The 15086-nt window shown below is 39.4% G+C and overlaps 1 protein-coding gene across 2 annotated transcripts in view; it reads right to left on the minus strand.

Annotated features, from left to right (window-relative positions):
• Positions 1-1699: 1699 nt before the first annotated feature.
• LOC118570264 (zinc finger protein 431-like) overlaps positions 1700-15086 on the minus strand; it is a 31241-nt gene continuing 17854 nt past the window's right edge. The window contains exons 2-5 of one of the 2 annotated variants that reach the window (XM_036168662.1): positions 4719-4845; positions 4469-4529; positions 3322-3392; positions 1700-3252 (exon numbers count right to left, since the gene is read on the minus strand). In XM_036168662.1, coding sequence (XP_036024555.1) covers positions 1775-3252; positions 3322-3392; positions 4469-4529; positions 4719-4845 — 1737 coding nt within the window. In that variant the 3' untranslated portion in view covers positions 1700-1774. Of the gene's footprint in view, positions 3393-4468; positions 4530-4718; positions 4846-15086 lie in introns of both variants that reach the window. The other variant, XM_036168661.1, reaches the window with a different exon arrangement.

Consider the following 15086-nt stretch of genomic DNA (forward strand, 5'->3'; position numbering starts at 1 on the left):
CCAACTTAAAGAAAGGCATGACTATGAAGGGAGAAGAATCATACAGAACACCAAATAGACTGGACCCCCCCCACACACAAATCACCTCACCACAGAATAGTCAAAGCACTAGACATAATAAAGAAAGAAGTTTAAGAGCAGCAAATGAAAAAGATCAAGTAACATACAAAGGCAGACCTATCAGTATTACACCCAACTTTTCAATGGAAACTCTGAAAGCCAGAAGGTCCTGGACAGTTGTTCTGCAGATCCTAAGAGACCATGGATTCCAGCACAGTCTACTATACCAGCAAAGCTTTCAATCACCATAGGTGGAGACAACATGATACGCCATGACAAGACCAGACTTAAACACTATATATTCACGAATCCAGCCCTACAGAAAGTACTAGAAGGAAAACTCCAACGCAAGGAAGTTAGCTACAACCATCAAAACACAGGCAATAGATAACCTTATACCAGCAAATCTTGAAGAAAGAAAACACACACATACTACCACCAAAAACATAACAGAAATTAACAAACACTGGTCATTAATATACCTTAGTTACCAATGGACTCACTTCTACTATAAAAAGACACTTGCTAACAGAATGGATATGAATCCAGGATCTGTCCTTCTGCTGCATACAAGAAGCACACCTCAACTTCAAACACAGAGAGCAATGAAAGAGATATTTTGACTGAGTGTACCACTAAGGGATTGGGGAGAAATCTGCAGCTGGGAAAACCCCAGGAACTCACGAGATTGTCCCCAGCTAAGACTCAAAGCAATGGTGGAGAAGGTGCTCAAACTAGCCATCCCCTGCACTAGGATTGGTGTCTATCCTAATTGTGATCATAGAACCTATATCCAATGACTGATGGAAACAGATGCAGAGATCTACAGACTACTTGGCCCAGATACTGGAGTTTAGTTCAAGAGAAGGAGGATGGATTATAGGGGGTGTTGAGCTTGAGGGGCATAGCAGGATCAAAAATGGGAAAACCACAAAAATAACTGACCCAATCTGGTGAATGGGAGCTCATGAACTCTGGACTGACAGCTGGGAAGCCTGATGGGACCACACTGTGTCTTGTGAATGTGGTTGACAATTATGTGGCTTGATATGCTTGTGGGTGCCCTGGCAATGTGATCTGGATTTTTTTTGGGTACACAAACTGGATTTTTAGAGCCCATTCCCTCTTGTGGGATACCTTATTCAGCCTTCATTCAGGGGAGGGGCTAGGTCCAGCCTCAATTTGTTATGCCAGCCTGTGTTGACTACCCAGAGGAAGGCTTACTCTCTATGAAAAGGGGATGAAAATGGGATGGGGAAGATGGAGGAGTATGAGGAGGGGAGGGAGGGAGATCATGGCTTGGTATATAAAGAAACATATTTTAAATAAAAAATTATTAAAAAAAAAAAAGCCCTCAGTAGCGTTTTCAGGTGGTCAAAGACTATTGCAATATGCCCATGCATTTTAACAGTAGTATGTCATTCAAAGGATTTACCACACTGATCACATAAACAGGTTTAATCTGCAGTATGGGTTCTTTTATGTTTTCAGTGACTATTGTTACATAAAAAAAGCTTGAACATACTGATTACATTAATAGGTTTCCTCTCTACTAAGTATTCTTTTATGCCTTTGAAGACTACTTTGACATGCCAAGGCTTAACAATATTGATTACAAACATAGCACTTCTTTCCAGTATGTGTACTTTTATGCAGTTGAAGAGCATAGTGACATAAAAAGGATTTACCACAACGATTACACTCATAAACCTTATCAAGTATGTGTTCTTTTATGTCTTTGAAAATGACTGGGACGTACAAAGGCTTCACCACACTGATTACATTCATACGGTTTCTCTCCAGTATGGGTTCTTTCATGTATTCGGAGACTATTGTGATCTGCATAGGCTTTACCACATTGATTACATTCATAAGGTTTCTCTCCAGTATGTGTTCTTTTATGCCTTTGAAGATGACTGAGTCGTGCAAAGGCTTTACCACATTGAGTGCATTCATAGGGTTTCTCTCCAGTGTGTGTTCTTTTATGCACTTGAAGATGACTATGACATACAAAGGCTTTACCACACTGAGCACATTCATAAGGTTTTTCTCCACTATGTGTTCTTTTATGCACTTGAAGAGTACTATGACATACAAAGGCTTTACCACATTGATTACATACATAGGGTTTCTCTCCAGTATGGGTTCTTTCATGTATTCGGAGACTATTGTGATCTGCCAAGGCTTTACCACACTGATTACATTCATACGGCTTCTCCCCAGTATGGATTCTTTTGTGGCTTTGAAGATGACTGTGTTGTGCAAAGGCTTTACCACACTGATTACATTCATAGGGCTTCTCTCCAGTGTGTGTTCTTTCATGCCTTTGAAGACGACTGTAATGTGCAAAGGTTTTACCACATTGCTTACATTCATAGAGTTTCTCTCCAGTATGTGTTCTTTCATGCCCTTGAAGATTACTGTGTTGTGCAAAGGCTTTACCACATTGAGTGCATTCATAGGGTTTCTCTCCAGTGTGTGTTCTTTTGTGCATTTGAAGACTTTTTGGCCATGCAAAGGCTTTACCACACTGAGTACATTTGTAGGGTTTCTCTCCAGTATGTGTTCTTTTATGCACCTGAAGAGTACTTTGAAATACAAAGGCTTTACCACATTGATTACACACATAGGGTTTCTCTCCAGTATGTAGTCTTTTGTGTAATTGAAGATGACTGTAATATGCAAACGCCTTATCACACTGATTACACTCATGGGGTTTCTCTCCAGTATGCGTTATTGAATGTATTCGGAGACCAGTATTATCTGCAAAGGTTTTACTACACTGATTGCATTCATAGGGTTTCTCTCCAGTGTGTGTTCTTTTATGCCTTTGAAGATGACTATATCGTGCAAAAGCTTTACCACATTGATTGCATTCATAGGGTTTCTCTCCAGTGTGTGTTCTTTTATGCATTTGAAGATGACTATGACATAAAAAGGCTTTACCACACTGAGCACATTCATAAGGTTTCTCTCCACTATGTGTTCTTTTATGCACTTGAAGAGCACTACGGCACACAAAGGCTTTACCACACTGATTACATACATAGGGTTTCTCTCCAGTATGGGTTCTTTTATGTCTTTGAAGATGACTGTGTTGTGCAAAGGCTTTATCACACTGATTACATTCATAGGGTTTCTGTCCAGTATGTGCTCTTTCACGCTTTTGAAGATGACTGTGATATTCAAAGGCTTTAACACATGGATTGCATTCATAAGGATTCTCACTAGTATTTGTTCTTTCATGCAACTGAATAGTACTGGGATATGCAAAGGCATTATCACACTGAGTATATACAGAAGGCATCTCTCCGGTTTGATTTCTTTCTTGCCTACAAGGATAATGAAACACGTCAAAGCTTTACCACATTCAATAACCTGTTGAATCTTTATTGTATGAATTAATTTTACAATTTGGTCCAAATGTAAGGAGGACTTAAATAATTTTCTTATTACTGTGTTTTTCCCTTCATTAAGAGTTGTTTTGTACCTTTGATGGTTAGATTCTTTATTACATGACTCACATTTACAGAATCTTTTTTCTATGAGATATTTCACATATTTGAAGAGAAATGGAAAAACTTAGAGCCTTACCACCCTTATTGCATTCCACCAATTTTCTTGTACTGTGAGTCTTAGTACATTTGCTAAGTGAACTAGGACAAACAGAAATATTTACATAGTCCTAGTACTCACAGGACTTTTGTGCAGTTTGATGATGTATTAACAATGAAACTGGAAAACTAATTACTGATATATTTGAATCAAATTCAACAAGTGTACTCAAACTGGGAACTGCTAAATATAATTGTTCTGAGGGAGATGCATGTTATGTCTTTCCATATCCCTATGCTCATAGGGCTTGTATCCAGAGTCACATATGATATACCTAGTAAAACAGAAACAAATAAAAGATTTCCACATTGAATTAAGTGTGACTGTCTGTACTCATAGACTTATGGTAGAGGGATTATGATTTCTCCACAACTGCCCCTCTCACTGAACACCAGACTCACAACAAGTATTAGAGTAACACAAGCTTTACCATGGACTGTTTGCTTATTAGAAAGTTTTGGAGATATACTTATCACATCTTCAATGTTTATACATTTTGTAATATGAGTGGCATGAAAAAAACTGGACTGTAAACTCTGCAGCATAGCTCTAAAGTTACTATGATTCAAATTGTGATGTCACTAAAGGCATTGTTTCCTTGACTTCTTTCTTAAAAGAATGCCTTACAAATACACCTACCTAAAACTGAGGTATGTGGTTTTGTGAGAATTTAATAATTATTAATGGACTTTACGTGGTGCTTTTTTTACACTGTTGCTTTTATTTAAAACCTTGAGAATATATTACAACTACTTTAGGGGCACATTTGTATCAGCTTGCATGTGAAAATTACCTTTCATGTCTTCTAGAACTTTGACAATGTTCTTCAATATTATGGTCTTCCCAAATGTATCCTAAAATATAGTACCAGAAAATGTATATTATTGAACATTGTGCAAAATTTTAGTTACTATCATCAAGGAACCCTAGAACCACGACTGATTTATTCATATCATTCTTCTTTCTCAATCAAATTATAGAAGAACATCAATAACAAGAAAGTGTCCCCTTATTATAAAATATAAAGGAAAATTTATTCTTACCTACAGCAGTGAGGTTCCTGTAGGTCTCCAGCATCACATCTTTGTAGAGATTCTTCTGGGAAGGATCCAGCAAGGTCCACTCTTCCCAAGTGAAGTCAATACGCACATCATCATAGGTCACTGTATTCTAAAATATCCCATACATATATGCAACAGAAAGCATGATACTTGACAACATTGTAAATGTATATTTCTTTGACATTATAGCCATAAAATTCTGGGACTCCCCACACTTATTTCATGGCATAGATATTATAATGTAATCACCAAGTCACTTTAGAAGGAAACTGCAGTATGGGTTCTTTTGTGTTTTCAGTGACTACTGTGACATAAAAAATGACAGAGGTTCACCTGTGTCATTTCTGTACCCTTTGCAAGAGAAATGCCTATTAACAAACATAGAGAGACAAGTAAACAGATAATACAGAGTACACATGAGAGAAATTGTATGAGCAATTACTAACTATAATATGTGGTATTGTGTTCCCCCCAAACATTCACCCCAATAACTGGCTTCAGGTTTGATTTTTATTAATAAGAACTTTTAAGATTCATCTACAGCTGGCGCCCAACGTTCGTGGTACGAATTCATGAAAAAGCCTCTTGTCTGTGGCCTTGTGAGCCCCAGCTCAGGCCCGAGCTACACTCAGCTAGTTGTGGTGATGGACACTGGTTGGATTTACTGAAGGAGGCAGAGGCAGGAGGATCCCAAGTTTGAGGCCAGCCTAGGAGGCTTGCTAAGGAGAAGCTGCAGCCAGACCAGCCACAAACGTTTGCAGTGGGACCATGGAGGCAGCGGTTGCTGCTCCGAGTTGGCGGCTTCTTCTCATTGTGTTGGTGATTGCGGTGATGCTGCTACCTGGGACAAAGGGTTTACTACTGATTGTTCAGAGAAGAATTGCCAGGACCATCTTGCTACAAGAAAGCAGGCAAAGGTCAGTTTGGGAAAGTTTGGCAAGACAAATGGTGGGGAGAAATTGCTGTGAAGATCGACTTTGGACTACAAACTGCTCAGGACAATTTCAAGATGACTGGCTGAGAGGATACAACCTGACAGATTACTTGAACAAAGATTTAAAACAAGCCCTGCACTTTCTCATTATGCAGTGGCTGGACAAATGATACAGGACTTGACAATTAACCCAAAAATAGAGTTTTTGTTTAAAAAAGAAAAAGGAGAATATAGATATGAGGTATGAGGTAGATCACTAAATCTACCCTGAGAAAAAAGATAAAGAAATAATAGGATAAATGGGATCATTGAATCTACACTAACAAGAAAAAGGGAAAGATATAAAAATGACAAAAGGTAGATTATTGAAACTTATGAAAAGAAAAAAGAGAGAATATGAATATAATAAGAAAAAAAGATCAATTTTTGAATCTACTTTTTAAAAAGAAACTACTTGTTTTAAATAGGATAAGTAATAAAAAATTTTTTTGCCTGAGTTTATCAAATGTTACTGGACTGGACATTGTTATATATAATGGAGTTTTTCGCCTGAATCTGTTAAATGTTAATGGACTAGACATCATTAATGTAATCTTGACTGTGTATATTGTATATACTTATTGGATATGATTTTTCTTGTATTAGTTATAACCTTTTTAAAATTTTAGACAAAAAAAGGGGAAATGTGGTACTGTGTTCCCCCAAAATATTGTGTGTTCCCCAAAATAAACTTATCTAGGGTCAGAGAACAGACAGGCACTAGATACAGAGCCACAAATAGTGGCTAGAAGAGTAAGCCATAGCAGAAGTTGGGCGGTGGTGGTGCACGCCTTTAATCCCAGCACTTGGGAGGCAGAGCCAGGTGGATCTCTGTGAGTTCAAGGCCACATTGGACAGCCAGGCATGGTGACACATGCCTTTAATCCCAGAAATCGAACCTTTAATCCCAGGGAGTGGAGGCAGAAAGGGAAAGATTATATAAGGCATGAAGACCAGAAACTAGAAGCTTTTGGCTAGAAGCATTTTGCCTGGTTAAACTTTTAGGCTTCTAGCAGTAGTTCAGCTGAGACCCATTCTGGATGAGGACACAGAGGCACCCAGTCTGAGGAAACAAGAGCAGCTGAGGAACTGGCGAGGTAAGGTAACTGTGGCTTGTTCTGTGTCTCTGATCTTCTAGCATTCACCCCAATAACTGGCCTCAGGTTTGTTTTTATTAATAAGAACTTTTAAGATGCCAACTACAATAATAAAGAATAATAAGATGGACAAACTGGGCATATGGCCTCATGTCTTTAACTCTGGCACTCAGAAGACAGGGACATGTATATCTGCTTCTGAGTAGAATGCCATCCTAGTCTATGTAGTCAGGTCCAGAACAGCCAGAAGTATATATATATATTAAGACCCTGTCTCCCATGCAAAAGTCAGAAAATAACAAAAAAGAACTCAGAGGTTTTCACTGAAGTTCTTACAAAGAGTTATGTATTCCTTCCAGTTCTGTATTCCTCTTCAGAAACCTGAAGTGTCTCAAGTAAAACTGTACCATCAATAATATTTTACTACAAAGGCACTGTTGTGTTTGAGCAGTTACAAGAGGACAGATGAAAACATTAGCAATATAAATGTTGATCACTAATAATCAACACAAGACAGGAGATAACTCAGTAGTAAAGAGGTCTCCATGTCCTTACATATACATGAGCTCAATTGCCAGTACTTACACGGGAGAATCAAAACTATCCACTGTTCCAAGTTCAACATTTTTGAGACCATCTTTGGATCACTATGACGACCAGGTACCCACAAGGTGCATAACCATGCTTACAGGTAAAACACTCATTCATTTAAAAAATATAAAACAAACACAACAGGCATGAAGAAGTTCATGCACCTACAATCCAATGTCTCAGAAGGCTCAGGCACTATTAACGTCATGAATACATGTGATCCTGGGAAACAGAATAAACCCTCTGCCACATTTTAAAATTCAAAATATGGGTAAAGCTCACTAAAACATCATATGTCTGACATCTACAAAAACCTAAATTCCAGGCCCATAATCCAATAACAGAAAAAAAAAAAAAAAAGCCAGAAAAGCCGATCAACTGTTAATCCCAGGTCTTCAGAGCCAGAGAGAAGAGGATCTCTGAATTTGAGGACAGCCTGGAGTACACAGGTGTATTTCCAGGACAGTCAGGGCTACACAGACAAACCTTGTCTTCAAAAACAAACAAAATATTTAAAACAGCAGGCTAACAAACTGCCTTACTGCTCAATACTAAATGTTTCTACTGTATCTTATTGACTTAGCGTTAGAGTCAATATGAAAATGAAGGTATGACAACAGAAGGAAGCTGATTAGACAGAAAGCACGGGAAATGGGTTGAGGCTACAGAGACTCATATCACAACAACCATGATGAATTTCATCTAGAAATGTTCCTCCCACTAAAGATTTTACAAGCAATAGAAAGAAAGTCACCAAAGAGAGACACATATTTAAGTACATCATCCTATCTGGGAGGTTTATCATTCAATCAACTACATTCTGACTCAGGTCACGATAGGCTCATGGTCATCCATGAAGAAAATGCATTTAGTCACTTCCTTGATCATCATACTCTGCAATAGTGTTTACACTGTTCAAATAACCAAAGTGTCTTTTGTCACTCAAGACAATCTCAGGATAGGGACCTTTTGTAAAATAAGAAAACAAATTCCATCTTTCCAACATACAATGGCACAGAATACCATTCATATTCCAAAGGGAATAAATGGAGACATCGTATTATGGGGGAAGATTGGAGAAAGACAAGAGTGAAGCACTGTAGGACAAACATCAAATCCTGTATCAATGTCTCACATGCATGGGGCTTCAGTTTCAAAGTGCTTAGGCAAGCCTATCCCTGAATCTTCGTATACACCTCTTTCTTTGGTTACTGCTACTCCCTATATGCAGTTAGGTCTTCAGAGAAGATGTCTTATAGGTTAGGTGTTCCAATGTCTTCAGGTCTCAAAATGCAACCCAGGCTGTTGTGGAATATTTTAAGATGTGTCATACTTCTTTGTGCTGTGGAACTTTGGTTTTAATGATGCAAAGGTATGTTGCATTCTTTTATGTTGCATTTTTTTAAAACTCTGTGGAGCTTCTAAGGCCTGTCTAAAATACTTGATTGGTCTAATAAAGAGATGAATGGCAAAAAGCTTGGCAGTAAAGGATACGTAAGGCTAGCAGGCAGAGAGAATGAATGGGAAGAAAATCTGGTAAGATAAAGGAAGGAGGAGCAAGAAAAGAAAAAGACACCAGGGGCCAACCACCCAGCTACACAGCAAGCCACAGAGTAAGAAGTAAAGAAAGGTATATACAATAGAGGGAGATAAAAGCACAGAGGCAAATGTCAAGTTAAGGTCAGGCAATTATAAAAAACAATAAGCCTCTGTATTTGATTTATTTGAGAGCTGAGTGGCAGGCGTCCAAAAGAGTAAAGAATAAAAAACCCTGACAACACCAGGCTTCAAACCTCACAGCTTCATACAGTGAACTCTTACAGTATGCTCATTGGTTTTTCTGACTCTGGCATAGATGCCTGCAAGAATGCTGATAACAGTGTGGGACAGTAACCAGACTAAGAATCCATGACTGTAAATTTTGACCTTTTCTTGTTTCCAGGACCAGCACATGATGAGTGATCCTGCAAAGTTTGACTTCTTAATTGGGATGGACACTAACATGCTTGGACTATATGTGCAGCAGGTTTTGTATGAAGTTGCTTCCTAGGACTAAGAATCACTTTGCATACTCCTTCTACAACTGAATGTTTAGCTGCATGGAGTCTTACCATTAAGGCACCTTCCATTACACTTAGGGCTTCCATTCCTTAGCAAGGGACTTCTCTATAATGGTGATAAACTCCTTGAAAATTCCTGCCTGTTTCAGTACTTGACTGCCCTCTGAAACTATGTTTTCATTTTCATTTATTTCTGTTCCATTTCCTGCCTTTGCACTGTGGACATGAATGAGTCATCACTAATAAACATCCAACAGACTCAATATTCCATTTCAGGAATTAGCCCATTAATTTTTATTTCTGCCTTACCAAATTTCCAGGGCATAGGCAAAATAAGAAAGACTTTGGAGCCAAAATATCACATAAATGATCTTTTGCCTAATTTTCTATAGTGTCTATCTATTTCCAACTGAAATCCTATGATCTCAAACTACACTTACTGCCATTCCTCTTAATATTCCCATTTCCTGATCCTAAAAGAGCAGCCAATTAAGTTCTGTGTACAACTTTCTATGTTTTTTGCCACCTAATCTTGGTATCTTCCACATTCTCCCAAAAGACAACACTCCCAGTTTATACCTAGCAACAAAATAACTTTCGTTGGTTCATTTCTTGTTATAACTTGCTTTTATCCTGCTGTGATTGAATCCTCTAACAAAAACACCTCAGGCAATGAATGTATTTATTTGACTGATAGAATCAGATCACACTCCATCATTTTGCGAGATTACGATAGAAATTGAAGCTAACAATGCAAGGCAAAACCCATGGGCCAAGATTGTTCCTGGCTTTCTTTCTTGCCTATTCAGTGTCTCATGCTCAGTTAGCTCCACTTTTTAGCCCAGGCACACTTTCGTAGGGATATTGTCACCTTAGGTAGAGAAGCCTTCCCTTCCTAGTCTAAATGGAAAAGCTTTCTAACATCAATCATCAATCAAAACAATCTCTAACAGACATGACAGTATTGGGCTATTATGGATACAGCCACTGTGAACATAGATGAGGAAGTGTCTTTGTTGTAGGATGGAGACATAGCGTTTGGGTATATGTCCAAGAGTGATTATAGCTGGGTGTTGAGGGAGATTGACTTCTTATATTTTGATGATTGCACAATGACTTCCACAGTGGCTGTACAAGTTTGATCTTGCAACAGCAATAAATCTCCTTTCTCTATATCCTTGACAGCATTAGCTGTCACTTGTCTTTTTGATCTTAAGCATTTTGACAGATATAAGATGAAATCTCAAAATAGTTTTGATATGCATTTCCCTGATGGCTAAGGATATTAAACTTTTTTTTTCTGGTTTTTCGAGACAGGGTTTCTCTGTGTAGCTTTGCGCCTCTCCTGGAACTCACTTTGGAGACCAGGCTGGCCTTAAACTCACAGAGATCCCCCTGGCTCTGCCTCCCGAGTGCTGGGATTAAAGGCCTGTGGCACTACCGCTCAGCTCAACATTTTTTCAAGTGCTTCTCAGCCACTTTAGATTCCTCTACTGAGAATTCTGTTTAGAGCTGTAGCCCAGAATAATTGGATTATTCGGTTTGTTGTTGTCTAGTTTCTTGAGTTCTTTATCATCTTAAGTGAGGTAACCCAGAAGCACATAGACAAACATAGTATGTATACTCACTTATAAGTGGATATTAGTAGTTAAATAAAGTACAATCACAGTAACCACAGTACAATCCATAGATGCAGAGAGGCTAAGTAACAAAAACATCTCTAGGGAAGATGCATGGCTCTCCCCTAGGAAGGAAATAGAGGAAATAGACTGTGTGCACTGGAGGCAGGTTGGGATGGGATCAGGTGAGTAAGGAATGGACAGAGTGGGAGAAGACAATGAGAGATGACTGGAATAGAGGAGCTCTTAGCAGGAGACATGGAAACAGTGAAGTAAAAACTTCCTGGACAGTGGTAGAGTGCTTGCCTAGCAAGTGAAAGGCCCAGGGTTCGATCCTCAGCTCAAAAAAAAAAAAAAAAACCCAAAAAACCAACAAACATCAGAAGCAAAATTCTGCCCTCCAGGGTTTTCCCATTCTGCTGTAAGCCTGTATTTAAGACCTCCTCCCTCCTTCAATTAAAAAAAAAAAAAAGAAGAAGAAGAAGATGGGGTCAAGATCATGATGGGGAAACCCACAGAGACAGCTGACTGGTGCTAGTTGGAGCTCACTGACTCTGGACTGACAGCTCAGGAACCTACATGGGACGGAACTAGGCCTGCTGAATGTGGGTGACAGTTGTGTGGCTTGATCTGTTTGTGGGATCCCAGGCAATAGGACCAGGACTTATCCCAGGTGCATGAACTGGCTTTCTGGAGCCCGTTCCCTGTGGTGGGATACCTTGCTCAGCCTTGATACAATAGGGAGGGGCCAGGCTCTCCTTCAATTTGGTATGACAGACTTTGTTGACTACCATGGGAGGCCTTACCCACTCTGAGGAGTGGATGGAGGTAGAGTGGGAGGGAGGTGAGGAAGTGGGAGAAAGGGAGGTAAGGAGAACTGGGGTTGGTGTGTAAAATTTTTAAAAAATTAATAAATAAATATATATTAAAAAAAAAAACTTCCTGGAAGCTATTAGGATGAACCCAGTGAGGATTTCTAGTAATTAAAAATATGAAGGCTGAACCAGCCATCTTCTGTAAACACATTAGGCTCCCAGTGGTGGGACTGGGACACCAACCAAGCCAGCCACAAAACATTAGATCCATAATTTTCCTGCCTGCTACATATGCTGGGGCAATGATGGCTGAGAGATTCTGTAGTGGCCAACCAATGACTGATCTAACTTGAAGCCCATGCTCTGGAGGAAGCTCATGTGTGACACTGCATGGATGGCCAGCAACCAAAACTTGGATGGCTCAGAGAACCAGGGTAGTACCAAATACATCCGATCAAGAAAAAAAAAAAAAAATCAATGAAATGATTCATATTTCTGCTATAATCATAGACTGGTGCCTATCACAAATGTCATTGAGGAGGTTTCCTCCAGTGGCTGATGAGAGCACATGCAGAGATCCCTACTCAAACATTACCCTGAGCTCTGAAAATCCTGTGCAAGGAGTGAGTGAATATTGTAGGATCCAGAGTGGTTAAGGAAACCAGGAGAATATGATCCACAGAACCAACTAAGCAGGATTCATTGGGGCTCAGAGAAACTTAAGTGGCAATCATGGAACATACATGGCTCTGTCTCAGGTCCTCTACTTACGTGCTATCGTTCTTTAGCTTGGCATGTTTATAGGACTCCTAACTGTAGAAGACATGGTGTCTGGCTCTTTTTTCTGTTCTTGGGACTTTTCCTTTTATTGGGTTACTTGTCCAGCCTTGATAGGAGGCTTTGTGCATAATCTTATCGTACCTTGTTCTGATGTGTTTGTTTAATCTCTGTGAAGTTTGTTCTTTTCTGAAGGGCAATAGAGTAGCAGTGGATCTGAGGAAATGGAGATTTGGCGGGGGACAGGAGGGAGTAGAGGAAGGTGACGTGGGAATCAGGATCTACTGATGAGAGAAGAATTAATACAAAAAAAGAGAAAAAAAAAATGAGAATTCATTAAGTCTAACTTCAATGATCTTCACAATCTGAAACAGCCCAAATAGTACAAATGTCCAAAGTCTCTGCACACTTTTGACTGTCACATCTTGTCAAATCAAGAAATAAATTGAGGCTTTCTAAAATACAAAGTCACAGGATACATTCATTCAGAAAAAGAGAAACATGTTGTATTCCAGCTCACAACTCAGGCAGACATTCCTTGCTCATGTGCATGTCACACCAGCCAGAAGAACAGGTAGGCAGGCCACTAGCCCATGAAATTTCTACACTCCCTACATTCCCACAGACATAATCCTCTGCCAACCCTTCAACTGTCACCCCTAAAGCCATGTACTCACCCCCAAATTAGATGGATATCCTCTGCTCAAGTACAAGACAATCATCCAGGAAAATAGGTAGGCAAACTGAGGCAAAGCCAGCCATCAGAATTCCACATAGGCTGCTCACCTGTGGATCTCCTCCATTCTTTCAAAAAACTCCCAACACTATGCCCAATCCCACTTCCCTCCAAATCTATGCTTTGGATCCTTCATCCTGGGTGGAGACTACTTGCTCAAACAAAAGACACACCATCTGACAGATGCCCATGTAGGCCACCTGTCCACAGACCTCCCCACTCGCTCAGCAGCCCCTCTACACAACCAACAAACTCTCCCCCTCTTCCCTTTGTAAACCTCAAACTTGGGCAGATACTCCTGCAAAGAAAAAAGGGCCACACCTACTGCAAGATGTCAGCTCCCACCTTGGGTTGAGAACCCCTATTCATCCATAGGCCACATAGACCAGAAGAACAAAGGACAAATAGATATCAAGGAACAAAACACCCATCTCACAAAGACAAACTGAGAAATTGGCACCTAAACTCACATTCACTTCAAACCCAGATACCTCGACAGCATCCTAAGAACACAATCAACATCAGCAAGAGCAATATATTACTACCAGATTCCACCTATCCTACTACAGCAAGCCCTGGATATTCCAACACAGTTGAAGCACAATTAAGTTAAGACCAACTTCATAAAGTTGTTAGAAGTCCTTAAACAGGAAGGGAATGAATCCCTTAAAGGAAACAGGAAAAGGATTAATGAAAAAAGAAGAAAATTAACAAATCCCTTAAAGAAAACAAAAAACAAACAAACAAGCAAACAGTTGATGGGAATGAATTAATTTGTTCAAGACCTGAAAATGGAAATATCATCAGTGAAAAACAATGGTAACTCAAGGAATTCTAGAAATGAAAAGGAACTACAGTGGCAAGCTTCACACACAAACAAACAAACAAAAAAATACAAGACATGGAACAGAGAATTTCAGGCTTTGAAGGTCTGATAGAAGAGATGGAATATTGATGAAAAAATGTTAAATCTAAAAATTTCTTGAAACATAACATCCAGGAAATTTGGAACACTGTTAAAAGAACAAACCTAAGAATAATAGAAACAGAAATAGAAAAATCTCAGCTCAAATTCCAGAAAATACCATCAAAAAAATTTATAGTAAAAAATTTTCCTACTTAAGAAAAGATCACAGGAGAATGCAGCCTACAAAATCACTAAGGGTGGCTCACAGAGATGAAAACAGCAATCACTGGAGCCTACACCAGGTTCTTTGCATATATGTTATCATTGTGTAGCTTGGTGTTTTTGTGCAACTCCTAAAAGTGGGGGTGAGTGGGAGTGTCTCTGACTCTTTTGCCTGCTCTTGAAACACTTTCTTCCCACTAGGTTGCCTCATCCAGCCTTGATATGATGGTTTGTACCTAGTGTTATTGTAACTTGTTATACAGGGTTCTTTTGGTATCCCTGAGATGTCGTCTCTCTTCTGAAGGGAAATGGAGGAGCAGTGGATCTGGTGAAGAGGGGAGCAGTGGCGAGAATTGGGAAGAGTGGAAGGACTAACTGAAGTTGGGAGGTATTGTACGAGAAAAGAAAAAAAATTTTTTAAAAAAGGAAGAATGAAATGTGGATACAGTGAGGGAAGACAACAAATCTTGTAGCTCTGTTTCAGACAGGTAAAGCTTCATTTTCCAAGGGTTTAGGCAGCTGTACCCATGAAAATTGCTACTTCTTGCTACTT

The sequence above is a fragment of the Onychomys torridus genome, chromosome 19 (genome assembly GCF_903995425.1).
Source record: "Onychomys torridus chromosome 19, mOncTor1.1, whole genome shotgun sequence".
Classification (NCBI taxonomy): domain Eukaryota; kingdom Metazoa; phylum Chordata; class Mammalia; order Rodentia; family Cricetidae; genus Onychomys; species Onychomys torridus.